At 43.8% G+C, this 27,238-nt stretch overlaps 1 protein-coding gene across 7 annotated transcripts in view; it reads left to right on the plus strand.

Moving 5' to 3' along the window:
• atrx (ATRX chromatin remodeler) overlaps nucleotides 1-27,238 on the plus strand; it is a 285,402-nt gene that overhangs the window by 41,838 nt on the left and 216,326 nt on the right. For 4 of the 7 annotated variants that reach the window (XM_072505740.1, XM_072505738.1, XM_072505739.1 and 1 more), the window contains exons 2-5: nucleotides 4,775-4,887; nucleotides 9,090-9,139; nucleotides 16,985-17,031; nucleotides 27,093-27,220. In XM_072505740.1, coding sequence (XP_072361841.1) covers nucleotides 9,125-9,139; nucleotides 16,985-17,031; nucleotides 27,093-27,220 — 190 coding nt within the window. In that variant the 5' untranslated portion in view covers nucleotides 4,775-4,887; nucleotides 9,090-9,124. Of the gene's footprint in view, nucleotides 1-4,774; nucleotides 4,888-9,083; nucleotides 9,140-16,984; nucleotides 17,032-27,092; nucleotides 27,221-27,238 lie in introns of those variants that run through there. The other 3 variants (XM_072505742.1, XM_072505743.1, XM_072505744.1) reach the window with 2 other exon arrangements.

A 27,238-nucleotide genomic window follows, 5' to 3' on the forward strand; every position in this document is an offset into this window, starting at 1 on the left:
AATTATCCTGAAGTCTCCTGTACAATGGAAGCGCTTAATGAAAAAAAATATTTTCTCAGCTTTGCAGTTGACAAAGCATTAACCAGGCAAGGAAAGCCTTAAGAAAAAGCAGCGTAATTTTAATAACATTGAGTTAACACAGCTCTACGGAGGTACATGCTTTACTGAGTGCACTCTTCACATGCTGCTCTCTGTACTTGCATGTTAATTTTCTGTAATTTATGTACAAGGAACCTGTTGACTGAGAATTTCTTTCCAATCTTGCCTTTTTTCCCATCAAGTTATAACTACATTTATCCAGATTAATATTCTGTCTGCCGTCTTGAACCATAGTAACGGGATGAATGATACAGCACAGAATGGGGCCATTCAGCCCATCTTGTCCATGTTGACCCAAAGGCACCTTTCTGATCCCATATTTCTGCACATGGCCTATAGTCTTGCAGCTTACAATACTTAAGGTGCCGATCCAGGTACTTGTTACAAGAGTTATGGGTCTCTGTCTCCACCGCCAATTCAGGCAATGAATTCCAGACACCCATCATCCTATGTCTTAAAAAAAAAAGTTTCCCTTGTGTCCCATCTAATCCTTCTGACACTTAGCTTTAATCTATGGCCCCTGGTTTTTGAACCAAGCAAAACCGGTTCCACCTGTGACACTCTCTCTGCAACATATGAACTGTGCCAAGGAGGCCCGGCCAACCACCCCCACATGTTCTGGCCATGCCCCAGACTTGCTGGGTACTGGACAGCCTTCTTCGTGGCAATATCCAAAGTGGGATGAGGGTGGAGCCATGCCTGAAAGTGGCACTCTTCGGTGTATATCAGACTAGCCAGATCTCTTCATGGGGGAGGAGGGCGAACGCCCTTGCCTTTGCCTTCCTGATTGCCCGCCGCAGAATCCTGCTTGGTTGGCGATCCAGCAGCACCACCTAAAGCTGCAGACTGGCTGTCCCTATCAGAATTTCTCCAAATGGAGAAAATCAAATTCACCATCCGTGGGTTGGAAGAGGGCTTTCACAAAACATGGGAGCCATTCACCCGACTGTTCTGAGATCCGTTTGTGGCCAACACATAAATAAACAAATAGCCAGTAGCCAGGGGGAAATAGCCAGGGCAAGATAGAAAGAGGAAAGCGTGGGAGGACTGGGGAGGGGGGGTGGGGCAGGGCGAAGTAGCAAAACCCAGCAAGGGAATAGGGATAGGGAGGATTGTATGCTGAGCCAGGCGGCGACAGACTGTAAATAGAGAAACCTAAGAAGGAACCTTTGACTGTACAATTAATGAAAACGAAAGGCAATGTATAAAATTTTGAAAATGCCAATAAAAACATTAAAACAAAAAAACACTCTACCCCTCACAATTTTGTATACCTCACTTATGTCACCCCTCAGCCTTCCAAACAAAATAACCCCAATCTCTCATTGTAGCTGCAATTCTCCAGCCTTGGCTACATCGTAAATCTTCGCTGCGCTCTCTCCAGAGAAATTACATCCTTCCTGTTATGTGGTGACCAGAACTGCACACAGTACTCCAGTTGTGGCTTTGCCAGTGTCTTATACAGTTCCATCATTATGTCCCTACTTTTGTATTCTATACCTCTGCCAATGAAGGGGAGCATTTAGTTTGCCTTCTTTACATCCTTATCTAACTGTGTTGCTACCTTTAGGGACCTGGGCACCCATGCCAAGATCTCACATCATCACCTCTTTTAGTATGTTCCAGTTTTTGTGTATTCCCTTTCACTGTTTGACTTCCCTAAATGGATTATCTGCCACTTTCCTGCCCACTTCACCAACCCACCTATATCATTTTAGAGCTTCCAGCTATCCACTACACGGCCAGTTTTTGTCATCTGCAAATTTCCCAATCGTGCTTCCATTGTTTAAGTCCAAATGGTTAATATATAAATCAAACAGCAGAGGTCCCAACACCGAGCCCTGTGGAACACCACTTGAAACAGCATTCCATTTGCAAGGGCAGCAGTCAGCCATTGCCCTTTGTTTCCTGTTACTAAACCAATTTTGGATCCAATTCACCACATTGCCCTATATCCCATGGGATTTTACTTTTTTGACTAGTCTCCCATGTGGGAACTTGTCAACGTGGACATCATCCACTGTACTACCCTCATCCTCGTCACTTCCTCAAATAATTCAATCATATTTGTATGGCATGACCTTCCCTTAACAAAGCTATGCTGACTATCCCTGACTAGTCCATGCCTTTCAAAGTGACAGAATCAGCCCTGAGAGATCGGATAAACTCAATTTCCCAACCAGAAGTAAGACTAACCAACCTATAATTGTTTGGCATTGCCTTCATACCCTTCTTAAAAAAACAGAACCATATTTGCACTCCTCCAGTCCTCCAACACCTCCCCTGTGTCTAGTGAAGATTGGAAAATAATCCTCAGAACATCTGCTATTTCCTCCCTGGCCTTTAAAAAAAAAATTTAGAGTACCCAATTCATTTTTTCCAATTAAGGGGCAATTTAGCGTGTTCAATCCACCTACCATGCACATCTTTGGGTTGTGGGGGCGAAACCCACGCAAGCACGGGGAGAATGTGTAAACTCCACACGGACAGTGACTCAGAGCCGGGATCGAACCTGGGACCTTGGAGCCGTGAGACTGCAGTGCTTCCACTGTGCCATCGTGCTGCCCTTCTGGCCTCCTTCCGAGGCAACAATCCATCCTGGCAACTTATTCACTTGTAAGGATCCCAACACCTTGAACATCTCATTAAAATTCTTTTATCCAATATTTCACAGCTCTTGGATTAGTATATCCACATCATCCCTTTCCTTTGTGAATATAGACACAAAGATTTGGGACATATCCCCATATCTTCACACATTTCCCTTTATCTTTGATAGGTTCCACTTTTTCCTTAACTATCCTTTTGCTTTTAATATACTGGTAAAACATCTTTGGGTTTTCCTTAATCTGGCTTGCTAATATTTTTTCATGCAACTTCTTGCCATTTATTTGACCTGCCTATAAATCTTTGCAACCAAAGAGAAAATGCTGGAAAATCTCAGCAGGTCTGGCAGCATCTGTAGGGCGAGAAACGAGCTAACGTTTCAAGTCCAGGTGATCGTCTGTCAGCTTTGACAAAGGATCATCTGGACTCGATACGTTAGCTCCTTTCTCTCCCTACAGATGCTGCCAGACCTGCTGAGATTTTCCTGTATTTTCTCTTTGGTTTCAGATTCCAGCATCCGCAGTAATTTGCCTTTATAAAGCTTTGCAGCCTTGGTGCTTCCTTGGTGAACTATTCATAGAAACCTACATAGAAAAGAGAAGCAAGAGGAGGCATTTTGGCTCTTTGAGCCTGCTCCGCCATTCATTATGATCATGGTTGATCATCAAGTTCAATACCCTGATCCCGCCTTTTCCCCCCATAATTCCTTGATCTCTTTAGCCCCAAGAGCTATATCTAATTTCTTCTTGAAATTACACATAGTTGCGCCTCAGCTACTTTTTGTGGTAGTGAGTTCCACAGATTCACCACTCTCTGGGTGAAGAGATTTCTCCTCACCTCAGTCCTAAAAGGTTTACCCCTTATCTTCAAACCTATGGCCCCTAGTTCTGGACTCCCCTCACCAACAGGAACATTCTTTCTGAATCTACCCTGTTTCTATGAGACCTCTTCTCACTCTTTAATTAATATAATCCTAACCGATTTATTCTGTCCTCGTATGACAGTCCCGCCATCTCAAGAATCAACTTTCACTATACTCCCTCCATAGCAAGAACATCTTTCCTCGGATAAGGACACCAAAACTGCACACACTACTCCAGATGTGGCCTCACCAATCCCTATACAATTTTAGTAAAACATTCCTATTCCTATACTCTAACCCTCTTGTTATGAAGGCCAGCATACCATTTGCCATAGAACCCTATGTCCGGGGAAGACAGTAATTAGAAAATCGCAATGGAGAAAATAGTATTTAAGGGGGAAAAGTCTCCAGGACCTGATACTCTCGTGTGGAAATAAAAGTATTAAAAGAAATGCGTGCTGAAATTGCATTTGCGGTGATAGTTTTCTAGTGCTCTCTATAGATTTTGTTTTGAGCCATTGGATTGGAAAATTGCAGGTTTCACTCTTGTTTAAGAAGAGGGAGAAACCAGGTAATTACGGATCTCAGTCTCATTTCAGTTGTGGGGAAATTAGTGGAAGTTACCATCTGTGACTGAGCCCTTGGGAAAGTGAGAGCTGATTAGAATTGTGAAGGACGGGTGCTGTCTGAATATTAAAGTTGAATATTTAAGTGGGTCATTAAACTGGAGGTGAATGCTGATCAAGCTGTTTCCTGGAAATATTCCTTCTTACAGTGCAACTAAATGGCAAGCAAATATACTTGTTTTGGTTTGAAAATCTGTTCTATTTAATATACAATTTGGAAACCGTGCATTGCCATGGTAATATACTTGTTGAATCCAGTATAATTTATACAGCAAATAAAATTATTTATCTGGATTATTCAAATTTGTAAAAGGCACATTATTAAATAGTTGTAGAAGGTGACAAATGGTTCTATAAAGCCCCAAAATTGAAATGAACCTGCAGCAACAACCACTTCTTGATCAAGTGTTCAGGCAGGCAGCCCCTGATTATGCTTTTTCATCACTGCCAGAATAGTTTTTTTTTCAAAAAACTTTGCTGTGCTGCCAAGCAGCTGATTATTTTTGGGTGTCTATAATTGCACTCCAAAGAAATGACAACTTAATACTTTTTAAAACTACTGCAACTCTTACTTTTACAGTGAAAGCAAGCTGAATACATTAGTGCAGAAGCTTCATGAATATCTGGCTCAATCAACAGAACAAGGTGAAGAGACCCTGTCCTCTCCAAAGCTGTGTCTAAATCAGTTTTCAGGTAAATACTCATTTTAAATTGATAAATCAATAAGATGCAAGCTGCTCCAGGTTACTAATCCATTGGAAACTTGCTGAATTTGCCGGAGTTTTAGAGTAGGATAGGAAAGACCAAAAAACTGCTTTATTCATAATTTCGTTAATTTTGCATATCAGGAAATGAAACTACTCTGTTTTAAGAATCAAATAGCAGAGAAAATTAGAGTCTATGACTGCATGAAACCAATGGGACTAGACTAAAACACAGTGCTTGAGGAAGGAATGGCATTCACATTCAAGTTCTTTGTAATGGGTCTAACAGAAAAATAACTGGGCTTGCGCTAAACATGTAGGAAGTTCTTGAGTTTTGTTTCTATATTTGGAGCGAATGCCTCCTAACCAGAGTTTCTCTGAATGCTCTGAAATGTTAAATTGGAAGGGAAGTTCAACTTACTGACTTCCATTCAGGTCTGAATAAAAGCATCGTTCCAAAAGACCTAAAAATAGTAGTCTAAATGGCAGAGGCGTAGACATTTTTATTCATTCTTGAGATGTGGCGCGACTGGTATCAATTTACGCACCCCTAATCACCCTGATCAGGTGATGGTAGATCTTCTTGAATACTCTTCTCTGTTAGCCTTTTAATATAGATTTTGGTGATTTATCATTCACACTGACATGTTTATAGTGCTCAGGCTTTGTTCTGTTTCCTTTTGAAATGAAATGAAATGAAAATCGCTTATTGTCACAAGTAGGCTTCAAATGAAGTTACTGTGAAAAGCCCCTAGTCGCCACATTCCGGTGCCTGTTCGGGAAGGCTGGTACGGGAATTGAACCGTGCTGTTGGCCTGCTTGGTCTGCTTTCAAAGCCAGCGATTTAGCCCTGTGCTAAACACTGGTATGGGAAGAGCATTAGCTGTCTACCAGCATACTGGGGCTTTATTCTCTTTAGCTTTGCTGCTTTGTTAGTTTCTCTATTTCTTCCCAATTCTTGATCCTTTTAAGCTCATCCTCTAGTGAAGTGTCTCTTATGTTTCCCTTCTGCTTTGCTAAAATCTGAAGCTAAGTAGCTATTCAATACTTCTGATATTTGAGTCATCACCTGTGATGACACGGACAGTGACCCAGAGCTGGGGTCGAACCAGGGACCTCGGTGCCGTAAGGCAGCAGGGCTAACCATTGCGCCACCGTGCTGCCTGTCTTTCATCTTTTTTAACCTGTGGCCCAAATTGTTCTGGTTCCCTTTTATCTTTAGCATTCAAGCGGTACTTGATAATGAATGGGCACTAGTGGATGAACTTGTGAAACCTGGGGTTCATGTCTTCTGATTTATGAACCTTGATTTTCAGATTAGCATGAGGCTATGCACCATTATCATCATCCTCTCCACTACATGAATTGAGTTTTCTGATTGGGGGATAAAGCTGACCGTTGCATTTCCTATATCGTATCTGGGATAATTTGCCATGCGTGGAATAAAAGCTCAATGTGACCAGGGATTGAAAAGTGATAAACAAAAGTTTAAAGGAGATGTAAGCAGGTTGAAACAGAATGAGGCCCTCGAAAGAATCAAAGATATTGGAGAAGTTGGGAGAAAGGCTATATCGTCTGACTTTCTGTGGTGGTTTTGGCAGGGTAGATGGCAGAAAATTTACTCAAATTGAGAGGCTTTTGTTAGGATGAATATAAGGGGGAGAAATAAGATGGTAGATGGTGAGACAAAGGGAAGCAATACATGCTCTCAATGGCAAGGGTTGGGGACATAAAAGTAGTTGGCCTGGATCCAGAACCACAGTCAAAATGTGCACTTGAATGAAAAGAGGAGGATGTAGGTAATCTTCATTAATCCTCTAATTTCAGTGAATATTTTCAAGGCACCATCTGTTACAGCTCTGGATGGGAAGATGTTTCCTTGTGAATGAAGTCTAGATTGTGAGTCTTCAGTTCAGATACACTCTGGTGGTCTGAGAGAGTTGTAAAGCCTCATTGTTGTACTGGCTGCCTAACTTATCCTCTGGCTGTGGTGCCTTGTCTCCTTCATAGCATGTTGGTAGGTCTATGAAATTTTGTTCTTTTCAAGGCCATGAGCAGGATTGCTGTACAACGCTTGGCCAAATGTTGATGTCTGCATTCAACTGTGAGGTCTGAGGTCCTGCTTTCTTCTCTTGCAACTGCTTTGGCCCCTTCACTGTTTTTAGTTCCATCCCTCCTTTTAATTCTGACTTTTCTGGAATTTCTATTCCATAGAACCAAATTTGCATCACAGAAGGTATGCCTTAACCATTCCCAATGGGAAAAGCACTCTGTGCTCCAACAATTTGCCTATTAAAGCTAAAAATAAAGTGCCTCTGACTTGGATATAACTACATTTTGTTGCTGGATCACCAAACCTGGAGATAACCTTTATCTATTCACCCTATCAAAACTCCTTGTAATTTTATAAACATCAACAAAGACTTGTATAGGCCTTCTCTACTCAAGCTAGACTGTCTTAAGTATCTCCTCACTGGTAAATTGTACCATCTGGTATCATCCTGGGAAACTGAGCTGCATGCTGTATGGATTTTATGTCCCTTCTATAATCTTCCTATAATATTGCGCAGTGCTTGTTATGTTTTTTTTCCCCATGTAATCTCTACCCTGTTTATCAAATCCAAAATGTTATTGGCTTTTATGACTAAAACTACACTCACTTTCATGGAATTGTAAGTTTAAATTGCTTAACGTCTGTCTTCATCCATTCCTTTAGTTTCTGTATTTACCCTGATTTTTCATGTGGTACTTATCTAGAAATTGTTTTTTAATTTATAGCACCCAATTAAGGGGCAATTTAGCGTGGCCAATCCACCGACCTTGCACATCTTTGGGTAGTGGGGGTGAGACCCATGCAGACAAAGGGAGAATGTGCAAACATCACAAGGACCGTGACCCAGGGCTGGGACCGAATCTGTATCCTCGGCGCTGTGAGACAGCAGTGCTAACCACTGCACCACCGTGCTACCCTTTACTGCCAGTTCTTCCTGAAATATTTTGCTATCTTGTTTGCCACTGTCAGCAAACTTCAAAATTTGTTCCCTCAACCCACGTCCAAATCATCGATGGAGGCTGGTTTAGCTCATTTGGCTGGACAGCTGGTTTGTGGTGCAGAGCGAGGCCAATAGCATGGATTCAATTCCTGTACCAGGAGGTTATTAATGAAGGCCCCACCTTTTGTCCCTCGCCTGAAGTGTGGTGACCCTCTGGTTAAATCGCCACCAGTCAGCTCTCTCCCTCAAAGGGGAAAGCGGACTATGACGACGACTACCTTTTTTTGGGCAGCATGTAGCACAGTGGGTAGCACTGTTGCTTCACACGCCAGGGATCCAGGTTCGATTCCCTGTCTGCGTGGGTTTCCTCCGGGTGCTCTGGTTTCCTCCCACAAGTCTCGAAAGACGTGCTTGTTAGGTGAATTGGACATTCTGAATTCTCACTGTGTACCGAACAGGCGCCGGAATGTGGCGACCAGGGACTTTTTGGTAACTTCATTGCTGTGTTAATGTAAGCCTACTTGTGACAATAATGCAGATTATTATTATCTTTATACACTCAGAGCAATAGCGCTGATACCTGAATATATTTCGGACTCTTGAGTACTGAGCTGCACTCGTTTACCATAAATATTTTGTTTTGTGTACATCAGCCATTTTTATTCATGCTGATACATTTCCGTCTGCATCAAATGCCAGAATTCCTGTGACAAGGCCTTGTGAAGCACCTTGTTGAACACCTCATCAGTAAATGCTGTGTCTGCTGCATTCTCCCTTTTCCAATTGGCCTTTTCGGAAAAATGCATTCCTCATTGAATGGTATATTTGCTGGTTAAGCATGTTTGTTCCAGCTGATCATTTCACACAATTTGGCCAAGAATTGATTTGGGGAAGGGATCTCTGACCAGATCCCTGATCTTTTATTGTGCTGAGTGCCATCTGATGGAGAAAGGGTCATGCACATTTTGTGGTGTGATTTTTGTTTTTTAAATCAACTCGATAAAATTTACTTTCTATTTATTTTTGGTAAATGAAACTACAAATTCACATTATGGAATTGTTCCTGTGAGTGACATTCAAATCTCTAAAGCATTTAATTTATAAAAAAAAAAGATTTAAATTCTATCAACTAATGCATTTCCTAAAATATGCTTTTAAACCTTCCAGTTAAATATAAACTACATTTATTTTTTTTCAGGTAAAGGGAACACAACTGTAATTTCTGCTTCACATATGGAGGATAAAGAGGTTTGTTCTTGTTTGCTCTGCCAAAGAAATGCATGTAAAAACTTCAACGCTACTGTCTTCTAGTTTGAGTACAGGAACAAGTTGCATATACAATATTTTTTTTATTTTAAATTTTTTTTTCCCTTTTCTGAGTTACCAAGAGTGTGGGTCAGGGGCGAACTCCTAATCCAGCTCCTCGCCTGCTCCAAAAAACGAATTCAAATTGAATCGAATTCATGGTCCCCACAAGAGAGACATACCAGATCTGAACCCAAAGGCTCAATCTGCAGACACTTGATCTTAGCCAAAAGGCCGAGAAGCGATATATACAATATTTTCAATATTGCTTCCTCTGCAAACTGTTTGGACAAAATCCAAAACTTCTTTTAAAATGTAGAGTACCCAATTATTTTTTGTCCAATCAAGGGACAATTTTGCATGGCCAATCCGCCTGCCCCTGCACATCTTTGGGCTGTGGGGATGAGACCCATGCAGTCATGGGGAGAATGTGCAAACTCCACACAGACGGTGACCCAGGGCCAGGATCTAACCTGGGTCCTCGGTGGCATGAAATGAAAAAATGAAATGAAAAGCGCTTATTGTCACAAGTAGGCTTCAAATGAAGTTACTGTGAAAACCCCTAGTCGCCACAGTCCGGCGCCTGTTCGGGGAGGCTGGTACGGGAAGTACTGAAGCAGTAGTGCTGACCACAGCGCCACCATGCCACCTTTGACAAAATCGAAAACTTGACTCCGTAATCCTAAATCCAAAGGAATGCCGCTATGAAGTGTTATTATTAAATAGGAATTTTTTTTTGCCATTCCTTTAGATGTAACTTAATTTTCATTTGTTTCTTGATTTCTGTACTCAGTCCTCAAATGTGTGCACAGTTTTGGGTCACCTGTCGGCATCATGCTAATACTCCTTTTGTGTGGCCTCTTGTGTGCCTTAATAATGTTACTACTTCAGTTCTTTATTGTTCTGTTCTGGCAATTGTTTTCTTTCCACCTTAGTCCTGTGAATTTAACATTGTTTTTTTGAGATTTCTGTCCCTCACTTTAGATATCTTTCACTTGCCCACATCTGTGGAAATAAGACTTGAAACTTTTAGGCATACGTTGTCATAGCCCATTTAGTTGACCCATCTACATTGTTGGTGTTTTCAATCTTTATTTTGTTTTTGCCTCTGTCTCTTGGAGACGGCAAACAATATTTTGTTTACCTTTGTATTAAAAATATTTTCCCATAGTGGAGGGAAGAAGAATCTATTGCTTAAATAGGAAAGGCAAGAATGTAAACTATGAAGCTAGCTTACCTAGCAGATGGCTTTGTTTTGGATTTGAAGATCTAAGTGGGCAAGGTTTGAAGGTGGGAGTTAAAGTCACACCAACAGTTTAAATTGAAACATAGCCAGGATTTCATACATAGTGGGCCATCAGATCAATTCTTCTTTCTTAATGCTTCCTGTATAGGGTGGAACATAGGGTTTCTTGTCATTGTAGTATCATATTACTTAATGGCAAAGATTGAGATTTATCTAGCAAAATTAGACAAACACATGAAGGTGTAGTGGGGTGTGGGGGTAACACTTTTTGAGAGAGTCATTCCAGCTTCTCTTATTTAAAAAAAAAGATAAATACAGGTCAAATGTAGCCATTGTTCTATGCGGTGTGACTTTGGCAGCTGATTAAAATTGCCAATAACTATTATTGCCAATTGATATAAACAACACTGCAATCGCTGCAGAGTTCCCTAAATGAACATGTGAAATTATTTTTTTAAATAGAAAATATGTTTATTGAAGCACTTATAATTTTAACAATTTTTGAACATCCGGTTTCAACAAGACAAAACAATATAACCCCCCCCCAGTAACAAAACCAAGACAACATGCCTTACACAAACAACCACCTTTCCCAGCCCCCTTTCTGCTGGTTCTCCTGATCTTACTCGCCCCTCCCATGCCTCCTCTCGCTCTCTCTCTCGCTCTCTCTCTCGCTCTCTCTCTCGCTCCCTCTCTCGCTCCCTCTCTCGCTCCCTCTCTCGCTCCCTCTCTCGCTCCCTCGCTCGCTCCCTCGCGCTCTCTCTCGCGCTCTCTCTCCGCGCTCTCTCTCTCGCGCTCTCTCTCTCTCGCGCTCTCTCTCTCTCGCGCTCTCTCTCTCTTCGCGCTCTCTCTCTCTCTTCGCGCTCTCTCTCTCTCGCGCTCTCTCTCTCTCGCAGCTCTCTCTCTCTCGCGCGCTCTCTCTCTCGCGCTCTCTCTCTCTCTCGCGCTCTCTCTCTCGCGCTCTCTCTCTCTCGCGCTCTCTCTCTCGCGCTCTCTCTCTCTCGCGCTCTCTCTCTCTCTCGCGCTCTCTCTCTCGTGCGCTCTCTCTCTCGTGCGCTCTCTCTCTCGTGCGCTCTCTCTCTCTCTCGCGCTCTCTCTCTCTCTCTCGCGCTCTCTCTCTCTCTCGCGCTCTCTCTCTCTCGCGCTCTCTCTCTCTCGCGCTCTCTCTCTCTCTCGCGCTCTCTCTCTCTCGCGCTCTCTCTCTCTCGCGCTCTCTCTCTCTCGCGCTCTCTCTCTCGCGCTCTTTCTCCCTCTCACAATCTTTTCCTTCGCCCCCACCAAAGCCTAATTTTTCTCAGTCAGCGAATAGCTGCCACCTTCGGACAAACCCCTGCAGCAATTCCCTCAAGCCAAATTTAATTTCCTCAAGTCCGAGAAACCCTGCCATGTCACTAATCCATACCCTCGACTTCAAGGGGTACGAGTCCTCCAACCTAGTAAGATCCGTCTCCCGGCCACCAGGGAGACATCGGCCTCTCTCACCCCCTGGCCCCCGGATCCTCCGACACACCAAAGATTGGCACCTCTGGACTCAGCACCACCCTCAGCTTTAATACGTCTGACATGGCGTCAGCAAACCCCTGCCAGAAGTCCCTCAGCCATGTGCAAAACATATGGGCGTGGTTCGCAGGACCCACCGCACAGTGCCCACACCTATCCTCCACCCCCTCGAAGAACCTGCTCATCTGGACCACTGTCATATGCGCCCTGTGGACCACCTTAAATTGTATCAGGCTGAGCTCATGACGAGGATGCATTGACCTCCCCTATCGGGGCTCCTCCACTCATCAGTTCCCTGTTGATCTGTGAAACCTTTTCCCCCCTCCTACTACTGTTCTTTAATTCCTCTAATATCCCCATAATCCCTCCAAACCCCCCCTCCAGCGGGTCCAATATGTATACAAGTAAATCATCCCTGTAAAGTGAGAGTCTGTGCTCCACCCTCCCTGTACTATCCCCTGCCAGACCCTAGACGTTCTCCGTGCCATTGCTAAGACTCTATGGCCAGGGCAAACAGCAATGGGAAAAGTGGGCACCCCTCCCTCGTCCCCAGTGTAACCTAAAATAATCTGAACTCACCTGGATCATCCGTGCACTCTCCACCGGTGCCTGATATAACAACCGGACCCAGTCCACACATCCCTGCCCAAATCCAAACCGCCCATGGCCTCCCATAGGTATTCCCACTCCACTCCTATCAAAGGCCTTTTCTGCGTCCATGGCCACCACCACCTCTTACCTTGCATCATGATCACATTAAGTAACCTGATGGCTGCCAGATGCCACCCCTTCACAACCCCCGTCTGGTCCTCTCCTATTATCCCTGCACACAGTCCTCGATTCTCGAAGCCAAGATCTTCGGCAATACTTTTGGCATCTACATTCAGCAGGAAAATAGGACTATATGACCCACGTTGTTCCGATCTTTATCTTGTTTTGAAGGAGATGACGCCTGCGACAACGTTAGGAGGGTGGGGTGGGGGAGGCGGGGTGGGGGGGGGTGGGGGGTTGGTGGTGGTGGGGAGGGAGGGGGGGATGTCTGGGAGGGGGGGGGGGGTGGGGTGGGGGGTGGGGGGGGGGGGGGAGAGTACTCCCAGCTCTTTTGCCTCATTGAAAGCCCTGACCAACAGGAGTCCCACTACCCTTGAGAATGTCTTGTAGAATTTCACCGGGTACCTGTCCAGACCCAGGGCCTTACCTGATTGCATTGCCTCAAGCCACTCCACCACTTGTACCAGCCCAATTGGGGTCCCCAAGCCCCCCACCAACTCCTCATCCACCTTTGGGAACTCCCAACCATTCCAGAAACCGCCTCATCACCTCCTCCCCGGCTGGGGGCTCCAACTCGTATAACTTTCTATAGAAGTCCCTAAACATCTTGTTCAACCCCACGGGTCCAAGACCGTATTCCCACCTGTGTCCCTTCACTTTCCCAATCTCCCTCGCTGCCTCCTGCTTCCTCAACTGGTGCCCTTGCATCCTGCTCACCTTCTCCCCATACTCATTAACTGCCTCTCTCGCCCTTCTCAACTGCCACATTCAGTACCTCCCAACCGTACCTGCCAAAACCTTTCCCCATATCATTAATCTCCACATATCCCCGGATGGCCTTCCTCACCCACTCACACACCTCTTCCTCCGCCAACAGTCCCACATCTAGCCTCCATTGCAGAGATTACAAGTGAGCTCCCTTTGCTCACTCGTAGGTCCACCCAGTGCGAGGCATGGTCCGACACCATGATTGCCGAATACTGTATCACCCATCCCTGCCACCAACGTATTGTCAAACACAAAAAAGTCTATTCGGCAGTACACCTTGTGTACACATGGGAGTAGAATGAAAATTATTTTGCCCTCGGTCTCCCAAATCTCCACGGATCCACTGACCCCCTCCCCCCCAATGTGCTCCATGCACTCCCGGAGCTCTTTAGCTGTTGCCGACCCCCCCCCATAATTAACCGAAGAGAGTCCAGGTCAGGGATCCTCACCAGCACCCGCCTCTTAAATTCCACATTGTCCAAGTTCCGAGCATAGATGTTCACTAACACCGCCGGCATCCCCTCCAGTTTCCCGCTCACCATAACATACCTTCCCCAGAGTCCGCCACTATACTTCTCACTTCAAACGGCACCCGCTTATTGATCAGAATCGGCAACCCTTTGTTTTAGAGTCCAAACCCCCCCCCCCAAAAAAAACATTAACCAGAGTGCCTCTTGGGCCAGCCCGCGTCCCGCATCTCCTCAGGCCAGCCCTTGGGCACACACCATCATCGGCCCTTCTCTTATTACATTTTAAAAGCCCCATCCCTGTCAGCAGTACGTTTCCCCCGCCCAACCCCTCCTACACCTATCCCCCCCCACTAGCCTTCTGCTCACCCCCCATTTCGCTTTGTGAACTAGTCCACCCAGCTAACCTGGAAGCCCCGCCCATGGCACCTAGCATCCTCCTCCTCTCTCTCTCCTCTTTCTCCTCCCCCCCCCCCCCCACTGATTTCCCCACCCGCTCAATCATCCTGCTAGTGCAAACAGAAACAACCCCTCCCCAAGCCTGAAGACATCAACCCCCATCTTCCAACAAAGATCAAAAACAAACCTGAAGCCGAACAGTGGCCCCAAACACAAATTAAACACAGCGCCAAAGCATCTCCACCAAAGCTCAAAGTCTACCTTCTCCTGCCAGTCCATTGTCACTGATAAATTCCTTCACCTCATCTGACGTCCCAAAGTACATCTCCTGACCTTCGTAAGTCACCCACAGACATGCCGCGTACAACATCTCAAACTTCACCCCTTTCTTGAAGAAATCCGCCTTGACCTTATTGAAACTCGCTCTCGTCTTGGCTAGTTCTGCACCCAGGTCCTGATATATTCGAAGTTCACTGCCAGGTGCAGCGCCTCGTCTGCCTGGCCCATCTCATGATCCACTCCTTGCCCAGAAACGGTGTAAATGCAGGCCCTCGGCGGCTCGTACCCCTGGGGTTTCCTTATTATCACCCTCTGCGCTCGGTCCAACTCCAGAGGCCATGCGAATGCTCCCTCTCCCAGCAGCTTCTCCAGCATCCTACCCACATATGCACCAGCGTCAGCTCCCTCACTTCCCTCTGGCAGGCCCACAATCCTAATATTCTGCCTGTGTGACCGGTTCTCCAGGTCTTCGACTTTCTCCTGGATTCACCTCTGCTGATCCCGCGTCAGCCCCATCACCGCTGCCATTGAGGCGAACTGCTCCTCATGTTCCCCCACCACCACCTCCAAATTCTGTATCGCCTGACCCTGGGCCTCCAGCCTCGTCTCCATGTGGTGGATCACCTGCTTTAATCGAATCCGCTGCCTGGGCCAGGAACTCCAGATTCTCCTTGCGTTGCTGGGTGAACTTTCTGTTCAGGGTGCCCACCAGCTGCCCTGTTGACCACTGAGTCGGCAGGGCTGCTCACTGCCCCTCCGCCATCAGACACCGCACCAATGTTTGCAGTCTGTTCCCCTCTTTTGTGACCGCTTCTGGCCCTCAGCTCCATACACCAGTGGGTCAATCTCTTCCAGTCACTCTCCTGCACCTTTTTTGCCCCCTCACGTCCACCCGTTAACTGGGAAAAAGGTCTGAAACAAACGCCATGAGCGGGAGCCACCAAATGTGCGACCACTCACCGTGGCTGCCACGGGAAGTTCAACATGTGAAATTCCTGTCTGTGTTTTGTAATAAATGTTTTTAACTTTAAGTCAGAAGCTAACTTTTCTTTGGAGTATGTTGACATCTGTTTTATTAATAATACCAGAGGTAGAAAGTGAGAAATATCTATTCATTACTTGTTCTAAGCAGTTACTGGCACACACTTTAGAGGAGGAGGAATTGGATGTTTTTGAAGTTGCTAAGTGCAGCCAGAAGCAACATGTCTTGGAAGAGTTTGCGGTATTAGAAATTAAGTCAGTAAATATTGAATGATCTTGAACAGTTCTTATTCATAGCTTTTCAACAGTATTTCTGCCACTTTACTGCAAGACTTTATAGTTCAGGAAATGAATCAATGGCAACTTCAAGCTTAGGTGGCTTAGTTTAAAAAAAGAGGCATTGTAGAGAAAAGGTTGCCATATGATAGAGAGCATTTGCTAAAGGTACTAAAATGTTGCTTGTGGTGAATACAGAATCTGTCTATTTTGTATCGATCTTTGTATTGGAACCTTGGTACCATGAACCTTAATTGAATTTTAAATGGACTTTTCCAGTCTTGAAGTCAAGAAACTGTGTTCCTTGACAGACACGTCACTGCAAACTAAGCCATCCTCATCAGCTGTAATGAACTTTCATGCACAATAAGGATTGGGAACTTTTTATGTTCCTAAAATCATGGTTCATTTTTCGTTAATGGGCCAAATGGTTAAACTCTGTTTTGTTTGTTTGTTTATTTAGAACATAGAACGTACAGTGCAGAAGGAGGCCATTCAGCCCATCGAGTCTGCTGACCCACTTATGCCCTCATTTCCACCGTATCCCCGTAACCCAATAACCCCTCCAACTTTTTTGGTCACTAAGGACAATTTATCATGGCCAAACCACCTAGCCTGCACATCTTTGGACCGTGGGAGGAAACCGGAGCACCCGGAGCAAACCCGCGCAGACACGGAGAACGTTCAGACTCAGCACACAGTGACCCAGCGGGGAATCAAACCTGTGACCCTGGTGCTGTGAAGCCACAGTGCAATCCACTTGTGCTGCCCGAAATTATTAATTAATTAATTATTTAATTTGGGAAGTTTTACGAAATATTCTCATCCTTGACACCTTGTCCAGAATTAATGTTGTATGGTGAATTCTCCATATAGAAGTGTTTAGCAGTACAGTGTTTCAGTTAACAATGCTCATTATCGACTTCCGAGAAGCTGGCTTAACCTCAGGCACCCAGCAGCGGGATTACAGGTGTGTATCACAGCACCTGATCAATGGATTTAAAATGTTCAAAATCCACATTGACTCATATTGGTTCATATTAATTATTTTGTAATAAAGCATTTGCAAGCCTAAATTTAGTTCTTCCTTTTTGTTTAAAGGCCTCCAGTAAAAAATCGAAGTCTTCGGGATCATCCCGTTCAAGAAGGTTAGTATTTTGTCATTAATGGCAGGCAACTGGGTGAACCTCTTGGATTTCAGTGAGCTCCCAAGCCCAGCTACATGTCTGTGAAGTGATGCTTCCATAATAGGATAGTTATTACAAGGCTGCTGGTTTTATCTCCTAAAGATTTGGCTGAAGACCAGTACTGGGGAAGGACTGGAAGCATGTTGTAGGATGTGGTCCAGCATGAACTGTAATGATTTTGAAAGTTTGTAAAATTACTATTTGATTTTGCCTATTATTATAGTACTTTATTTGGTAAATAGCAAAGACAAAAAATGTGCAAGAGATTTTTGAACTAACTTGGCTGCTGAATGTTAGTCGAGTAAAGGTAACTTGCCTGTATGAGTGTATGAAAGATGTTTGGTACCAAATTTGGTGCACATGGCTAATGTGTTTCTGTAGCTGCATTTGTTCCTAATCAGCAATTCTTACTGGCCAATACTGCTAGAGGAAAGTAAAGCCCCCGGCTTTCACTGAGATACAAAAATATTGGCACTGTTTGTGCTATGTATACTAACTGCATGACAGGAATGCTTTGGTGTCCTTTGTAGGTCAATAATTCTCTAGCTGCGTTACCTGTTTGTTATAGTGCTTGCATACACCTATCTGGACCTGGCCAAAGGTCTACCGATGTTAGCCATTTTAATTTTGCTGGATAGTCCACATTGCAATGAGCATTGTGGATGAATTGGTGAATATATGATTGGGATGGTAATTGAAAGATTGATTAGAAGGCAGGTTTTTCGCAGTATTTGTGGTTGTTTAAATCAAAGTGGAAAATGCTTACAAAATGATCAGTCAGTTTAGTATATTCTAAGATCCCTTGCTGATCAGCCGTCGGATGAGGCTAACTAGATTGACCGGAGGAACAGAAGACTTAGAAGCAGGAATAGGCCATTCAGCCCTCCGAGCCTGTTCTGCCTTTTAATAAGATCATGGTTGATCTGGTTATGTCTAAGCTGCACTTTGCCCAACACCCTCTCTCCACAGTAACCTTTGACTCCCTTGACTATCATAAATCTATGTAACTCTAATATTAACAAATTCAGTGACCCAGCCGCCACTGCTTTTCTGGCTAAAATAATTTCACATACTAATGACCTGTGAGAAGATTTCTCAACCCCATTGTCTTAAGTATTCTTAAACTCAGTCTCTCTCTCTCTCTCTCTCTCTCTCTCTCTCTCTCTCCACACTCTCTCTCCACTCTCTCCACACTCTCTCTCCACTCTCTCCACACTCTCTCTCCACTCTCTCACTCTCCACTCTCTCGCGCTCTCTCTCTCTCTCATCCACTCACTCTCTCATCCACTCACTCTCTCATCCACTCACTCCCTCTCGCTCATCCACTCACTCTCTCTCGCTCATCCACTCTCTCTCTCTCTCTCTCTCTCTCTCTCTCTCTCTCTCTCTCTCTCTCTCTCTCTCTCACTCTTCCACTCTTGTTCTGACTCTCTCCCCTCTCGCCCAGTCCTAGACTTACCCTCAAGTGGAAACATCCTCCACGTTAAATTTCTATGTTTCAATAAGGTCACCTCTCCTAAACTACAAATGGTGTAAACCCAACCTTTCTTTGTAAGATGAATTCTTACCCAGGAATGATTTGAGTGAACCTTCTCTGAACTGCTAATGTAGCTCTTATTCAAATAAGATCATCAGAACTGTACACTGTATTCCAAGATGTGGTCTCATCAAGGCTGCAGTAAAACTTCCCTGCATGCATATTTTCCATTCCCCATGCAATATACAGCAACATTCCATTTGTCTCCCTAATCATTTCCTGTACCTATATATTAACTATTTGTGATTCATGTACCAGGATAGATCACTGTTAGTGAGTTCTGCGGTCTCTCTATTTAAATAAATGCTGCTTTTCTATTCTTCCTGCCAAAGTGTACAAGTTGACATTTTCCCATATACTTTGTCTGCCAAATGTTTGTCCACTTAACCTGTGTGTCTCCCTTTGCAGACTCACTACCTCCTCTTGAAAACTTTCTTTCTTGCCTATCTTGGTGCCATTGGCAAACTTAGCTACTATACACCGTCCTTTCATCCCAATCCTTTGCACTGATACCTGTGGCACTCCACTGGTTACAACTCGCCTACCAAAAAATACTAATAATCCTTAGTCTCTGATGCTGCGATACAGCAGTGCTAACCACTGCATTATTCGGGATAGGCAAAATGTGGGGTTGAGGTTGCAATCAAATCAGCCATTATCTTATTGAATGGCAGAGCTGGCTGGGAGGCCTACTCCTCATTCGTATGTTAGAATCAAAGTACGGATGTACTCTGCTAGTAGAAGAAATAGTCTATATGCTTTATTCTTCTGTGAATACTTATCAAAAACTAATTGAGTTGTTAATCTCTTTAGCTCTATGATGTGAATAACCCTAGCTCCCATTCATCTATTTTAAATTTCAATCTTTGATTGAGTTATTTTTTGCAGAGATGGTGAAATTCCACGTTTCGTGATTCTGGAAATTTAGTTGGTATTTTATAGGTCACATTCCCCACAATCTTTTATTAATGTTTCATTAGATTACACCAACTGAAAATCAGTTTTCATATATGGGATTATGGAACTGCTTTGGTGTTTTTAAGATGTAATTTTCAGTGGTTCTGTCCATTACCTTCCCATAGCCAAAACCTGTATATCGTGGATCTTATTGAACTAATGCAGCCAATTTCAAGCTATCTATTTTCTGCCCGGTCTGATGCTGTTTTTGTCAATTGCTAGTGTGCAAAAATAAAAGTGGAACCTTTTCGGACTTGTTTATGCCATTGGTGAACTTCGATGAATGTCAAATTCTATTTTCAAGGATATGCCTTATCACTAAATTATTTTGATTTTGATGATTTGAGGTTACTTGAAGATGAATCTTTGTGCTGCAAAATACTTGCCAAGGAGTAGTGAATCCCCGAGTAATAATTCCAACTAGTTTTACAGTAATAGGTTTCCTTGCTACAGCAAACAATCAAAACCTTATATTGAAGGCCATGATGTATCCCTTGATGTAGAAATGCCTACTTCCTCTTCATGCATCCTTTTCCTTGTTAGGGATTTGGCATGCTGGGAAAGGGTTTTACAGCACAATGATTCTCAATTTGGTAGGCATCAGAACAAACTTTTCTCTGGTTTAATAAATACTTAGTGTGTGAAGGATGCCTTAATTTGAATAGCAGCTGGCTGTCGTGTTAGGCATAACTTTTTATTTGGGGAACCCAGTTTGCATAAAGCACTCTGCATCTCCCTTCATTATAGCTAACATCAGAAAAATATAAAGCAAATTATTGCGGATGCTGTAATCTGAAACCAAAAAGAGGAAATGCTGGAAAATCTCAGCAGGTCTGGCAGAATCTGTAGGGAGAGAAAAAGTATATTGTGCTGCACCAATGTAAAATGAAAAAAACTGCACGATTACCCATCTAATGTCAGAGTCTGTACAGATGTCTAATCTTGTGCAGTTTGGCCAGTGAATTTATACAGATGAGCTTGGTTAAGGCAGCTTTACTCATTTCGTCATGCATATTTGTCAGCGTGAACTGCATTTAGTCTTCTGTTCCAGAGGTGAAAACACTGTGTGCTAACTTGCTGTCATACAGTCTTCATTTTCCAACTTTAAAAAAACATGTTCAATATTGAAAGGAATTGGCGGGGGATTAACTTCCTCTTCCTCCTCTGCCTGTTTATCCCCTCGAATTATATATAAGACTACCCATTCACAAGGATTTTGGAGGAGTTACAAGAATATAATTTAATTAAAAGCAAAATACTGTGAATGCTGGGGATCTGAAATAAAAACTGACAGCACCAGCAGCATTTGTGGAGCAAGAAACAAAGTTGCTTTAAGTCCGATATGACTCCTTTGGAATTTGGAATACAGTTCTAAATGGTTCGCATTTCTTTGAAGAAACAATTTTGCTAGTGAATCCCAAATACTCATCTGAATCCTTGGTTAAATTCAAGCTTTGAATTAATTTGCACCCTTTCTTCCCATCCTCCCTACGATGACCAAATTTCTACCTTTATTGTTTTTATGAAGATGGTGACTTAAGGCAGGTTCACTTCCGCGTTCATTGCTCTCTGATATTTCATGCAAGTGGTTATTCACCTGGAAGCTTATGCTTGCATAGCCCAATAACGTAGTATAAGGAGATGGCCCTGATGCTGTCCATTCACAACTTCTGCATGTGCGAATGAATAAAGGTAGGAAAGAGAATCTCATTTAGTTCAATTCCAATTCCCTTAGCACCCCCATTCTCAACCTGGAGACAAAGACAGGCAGAATGCCCAGCTTCAACACAGGTACTTTTTCACCTCAGACTGTATGCAATTTTGTTTCTCATTTTTACGATGCAAATTATTTTTTAGCTGAATCTTAAGACCATAAGACATAGGAGCGGAAGTAAAGCCCATCGAGTCCACTCCACCATTCAATCATGGCTGATTTCAACTCCATTTACCCGCTCTCTCTCCATAGCCCTTAATTCCTCGAGAAATCAAGAATTTATCAACTTTTGTCTTAAAGACACTCAACGTCCCGGCCTCCACCGCCCTCTGTGGCAATGAATTCCACATACCCACTGAAGAAATTTCTCCTCATCTCTGTTCTAAAGTGACTCCCTTTTATTCTAAGGCTGTGCCCCCGGGTCCTAGTCTCCCCTGCTAATGGAAACAACTTCCCTACATCCACCCTATCTAAGCCATTCATTATCTTGTAAGTTTCTATTAGATCTCCCCTCAACCTCCTAAACTCCAATGAATATAATCCCAGGATCCTCAGACGTTCATCGTATGTTAGGCCTACCATTCCTGGGATCATCCGTGTGAATCTCCGCTGGACCCGCTCCAGTGGCAGTATGTCCTTCCTGAGGTGTGAGGCCCAAAATTGCTCACAGTATTCTAAATGGGGCCTAACTAGTGCGTTATAAAGCTTCAGAAGTACATCCCTGCTTTTATATTCCAAGCCTCTTGAGATAAATGACAACATTGCATTTGAACATAGAACATTACAGCGCAGTACAGGCCCTTCGGCCCTCGATGTTGCGCCGACCTGTGAAACCACTCTAAAGCCCATCTACACGATTCCCTTATTGTCCATATGTCTATCCAATGACCATTTTGTGGTCCTTCGTGTTGGCGAGTCCACTACTGTTGCAGGTAGCGCATTCCACGCCCATACTACTCTGAGTAAAGAACCTACCTCTGACATCTTTCTATCTATCTCCCCTCAATTTAAAGGTATGTCCCCTCGTGCTAGACATCACCATCCGAGAAAAAAGGCTCTCACTGTCCACCCTATCCAATCCTCTGATCACCTTGTATGCCTCAATTAAGTCACCTCTTAACCTTCTCTCTCACGAAAACAGCCTCAAGTCCCTCAGCCTTTCCTCATAAGATCTTCCCTCCATACCAGGCAACATTCTGGTAAATCTCCTCTGCACCCTTTCCAATACTTCCACATCCTTCCTATAATGCGGCGACCAGAATTGCGCACAGTACTCCAAATGCGGCCGCACCAGAGTGTTGTATAACTGCAACATGACCTCATGGCTCCTAAACTCAATCCCTCTACCAATAAAAGCTAACACACCGTACGCCTTCTTAACAACCCTCTCAACCTGGGTCGCATCTTTCAGGGATCTATGTACATGGACACCGAGATCTCTCTGCTCATCCACATTGCCAAGAATCTTACCATTAGCCCAGTACTCTGTCTTCCTGTTATCCCTTCCAAAATGAATCACCTCACACTTTTCTGCATTAAACTCCATTTGCCACCTCTCAGCCCAGCGCTGCAGCTTATCAATGTCCCTCTGTAACTTGTGGACAGGGCGTCCACCGACTTTAGAATCATCTGCAAATTTACTCACCCATCCTTCTACGCCCTCCTCCAGGTCATTTATAAAAATGACAAACAGCAGTGGCCCCAAAATAGATCCTTGTGGTACACCACTAGTAACTGGACTCCAGTCTGAACATTCATTTTTCTTTCTTAATTACGGACTCAACCTGCAAGTTTACCGTTAGAGAATCCTGGACTAGGACTCCCAAGTCCCTTTGCACTTCAGCATTATGAATTTTGTCACCGTTTAGAAAATAGTCCATGCCTCTATTCTTTTTTCCAAAGTGCAAGACCTCGCACTTGCCCACGTTGAATTTCATCAGCCATTTCTTGGACCACTCTCCTAAACTGTCTAAATCTTTCTGCAGCCTCCCCACCTCCTCAATACTACCTGCCCCTCCACCTATCTTTGTATCATTGGCAGACTTAGCCAGAATGCCCCCCAGTCCCGTCATCTAGATCGTTAATATATAAAGGGAACAGCTGTGGCCCCAACACTGAACCCTGCGGAACACCACTCGTCACCGCTTGCCATTCTGAAAAAGAACCTTTTATCCCAACTCTCTGCCTTCTTCCTGACAGCCAATTGTCAATCCATGTTAGTACCTTGCCTCGAATACCATGGACCCTTATTTTACTCAGCAGTCTCCCGTGAGGCACCTTATCAAAGGCCTATTGGAAGTCAAGATAGATGACATCCATTGGCTCTCCTTGGTCTAACCTATTTGTTATCTCTTCAAAGAACTCTTAACAGGTTTGTCAGGCACGACCTCCCCTTACTAAATCCATGCTGACTTGTCCTAATCCGACCCTGCACTTCTAATGGTAAAGGTATCAGCAGCATTCAGTATAACAAGTTCTTGCATGTAAGGTCACTGGTTTGATTCTATGTTTGCCATGAGTTAAATGAGCTTTGTGGAGGCGCTCCAATTACCCCTGGGAACCTTGCAGAAACCAGCTTGATATCTGTTGTCCGGAAATTACTAGAGTCTATACTTTGGGTGACTGAGCTCGTTGACAATTTCCGGATAATCAAAGAATGCCATTGTGACTGTACAAGGCACACCTTTCCTGACTAATCTGATTACCTGACTAATGTGATTCAACTTTCTGAAGTGAGAACTGGTGGACAGGGCATATCAATAGATGATAATTAGCTGGACTTTTAGAAGTGTTATGATCCCAGTTGATACTACTGGACATGTCCGATCCCAGAGTGGAACCTGGCTTGATAGAGTCTGACTTTTGTTGTTTGTTTTTTTAGAAATGGTGGAGCACAGTAGCTGAACACCTTCACAGGGGTCTGTGAGTGTACTTTCAACACATAATATGTTTATTAAGCAAGAAAAATAAACTATGTTGCACTCGACAAAAATGTTGGAAAGATTTCCATATAAACCAGTAAATGAGTCAAATCACACTATTCCTTCACCTCAATTGGGCGGCATGGTAGCACATTGGGTATCACTGTTGCTTCATAGCGCCAGGGTCCCAGGTTCGATTCCCGGTTTCGGTCACAGTCTGTGCAGGGTCTGCACATTCTCCCTGTGGCTGCATGGGTTTCCTCCGCGTCCTCCGGTTTCATCCCAAAAGCCCTCAAATACATGCCATTAAGTGAATTGGACATTTCTTAATTCTCCCTCCGTGTACCTGAACAGGTGCCAGAATGTGGCAACTAGGGGCTTTTCACTGTAACTTCATTGCAGTGTTAATGTAAGCCTACTTGTGACAATAAAGATTATTATAACTATACCGTACAGATACATGCACGTTTGTAACGGTAACACAATTTACAAGATCTGTGCAGGTGAGGTGGATTGGCCATTCTAAATTGCCCCTTGTGTCCAAAGATGTGCAAGGTAGGTGGGGCTACGGGTATAGGGGGAGTGGGCCTAGGTAGGGTGCACTTTCAGAAGATTGGTGCTGCCTTGATGGGCCGAATGGCCGCCTCCTGCACTGTAGAGATTCTATGATCTATCTTGTACTCCAGTATTCAGGGTAGATGTGCAGTGCATGTGAACTAATAGGTGACCTCGGGACAGATGCATTACAAAACCAAGTGACAGATGCCGCCAAAGTTGATTCTATGGATTTCTCATCAACTGTCACACCATGAGTCAAACCGGTTTCACAAATTCTTGTCTTTCTCGCGAGTGTTTCCATTCTCCACGCTCGAAGAATTCGCCTGGGAATTCTCTCCCAAATGATGTTTCGCTCTCGTGCCTTTAACAAGGATCAGGATCCAGCTCCAGGGTTTCAAATCACTCCTGCCACTGCTCCTTTTCCTTGGATCTTTACGTACATTCAAGCTTCATCTTCAGATTTCTGGCTTTGCCAAGCAACACGCCACTGCTACAAAGGCCTGTAGTAAGGAGTCACCAGCAATAGACTGCCTTTATGGACTTTCTGGCCTCTCTCCAGCCCATTTTGCCCAAGTCTGCTCCCTGGAGCTGTCTGTCTAATTCAGAGTCTTTTGCTCTGCTCCTTACTTTTAATATAACAGGACCTGTTTCAGATTCCTGTCCTTTTCCCTTAACTACACTCTTCTTGGGACCACTTTCTGTCCCAGCTCTCTTGGGACCAGCTCTCCGTCACTCTCCTGTGTCCTCCTCTGGACACTGTCTCCAGACTGGCACTTCTTAAGTCCCTGTTTCACTTTTGGTCTTTATACTTTCTGCGCAGGCGCATAGATATAAAAATTCAATTTTATATGTGTGCGGGACCGTTTCCCAGCCTAATGCAACAGGTACACATGTGCAGCCATTCTAGCTGGCGTGTGCGCAAAGGCCTGTAGTTCTCTAATTCAGAGGTTCCGATCTTTGATTTAGAGGTTAAAAAAAAATTATTTGGTGTTCATCATGGGAGATATTTTGCCAAAGTCCTTCGAAAGTGACTGAGCTGAAGTTGAAACTCATGGAATTGGAGGCAAAATATTGACCTTAATTGGAGCTAATTGGAGAGAAGGAGCTAACAAGCGAGTACTCTAGTTGGTGGAATGTGACTGGTTGTGTCCCATGTGTTGCAGTCTGAATTCTTCACTTATTATAAGCTTGGATGAAGAAAATGACATCCACATTTACTGATGAGACAACGGTAGAAGTACTGTAAGCTGTGTTGATGGAAGCATAGGATCCTTGGGTTAATTGAATTAATAGGCAAATGGATTTTAATGTAGGCAAATGAGATCATCCACTTTGACTAAACAGGATAGAATGAAGTACCTTCTAAATTATGAAATGCTAGAAACTGGATGTCCTGGAGTCCAGATATGTTGATCATTAAAACATGAATAGGTGCAGAAAATAATTTAGGCTAATGAAATTCTGGCTTAGAACCAGAGAACTCGTTGAAGTGATGTTTCAGCGATGCAAAGCCTGGCTTGGCGTGTACTGTATCTGAAGTCCGAGCAGTTTTGGATGACATGTCTTGTGAAGGATATATTGTGCTGGAACTTGAAGGCTTAAATTAGGAGAGATTTAACAAGTTTGAGGTTGTAAGAAAATTGTGGGGATGATTTGATTGAAATTTTCAAGCTATTAAGGGGCACATGGTCGATATTTGGGGATTCTAGATCTAGGGTATGGTCTAATAATTAGAGCCAGTGCATTCAGGAGTGAAATTTGGAAACCCTTGTACATGGTAGAAGTTTGGAACTCTGCAAATCAGTTGTTACAAACATTGAGATAAGGGGCAAAGCCAGACATTTGTAGTTAGGTCTGAGGATACAGGGACTGAAATGATTTTCTATGTTTCTACATATCAACCATGATCTCAGTGGCAAAATGAGCTCAAGTGGCTGAATAGTCTACTACTGTTCCTTTCTTCCTATGTTCCTTGCGCCAAGGAAGGGAAAATTAGCCAGATTTTCTGCTGCAGAAATTGTTACTGCATGCAGGTTAGTTGAGAGCCAGTTCAGCTTGACTACGATGCACTGTGCTACACACTTTAAATTTGCCGAAGAATGGCCGTTTACCTGGAGAGCTATTGGCATATGTGAAAACAAAATCTAACGCCGATATTGGAAAGAGACGTTTTGGAAGGGGTGTGGAATTACTAAAGAAAAGGGGAGGTTTCTGGTAGTTTATCTTAGCTGAAAATGCTAGAATTGCTATACTGAAAGTAAGTGTCAAAGCAGGATGCTGTCATACTTTGTAACAATGAAAAATTCGAACACCGTTTAATTTGGTTTGATTGTAGGAAGCCCTCGTTTGTGACAAAACATATATCAGATGATGAAATGTCGAATGAGAATACTTCAGATTGTGAAAAATTGACTTCCAAGATCGAGGACACAAAGGATTTAGATGTGAATCGTTTGCCCAAGGGTAGGTTGAGCGGGAAAA

The sequence above is a fragment of the Scyliorhinus torazame genome, chromosome 5 (genome assembly GCF_047496885.1).
Source record: "Scyliorhinus torazame isolate Kashiwa2021f chromosome 5, sScyTor2.1, whole genome shotgun sequence".
NCBI classification, from domain to species: Eukaryota; Metazoa; Chordata; class Chondrichthyes; order Carcharhiniformes; family Scyliorhinidae; genus Scyliorhinus; species Scyliorhinus torazame.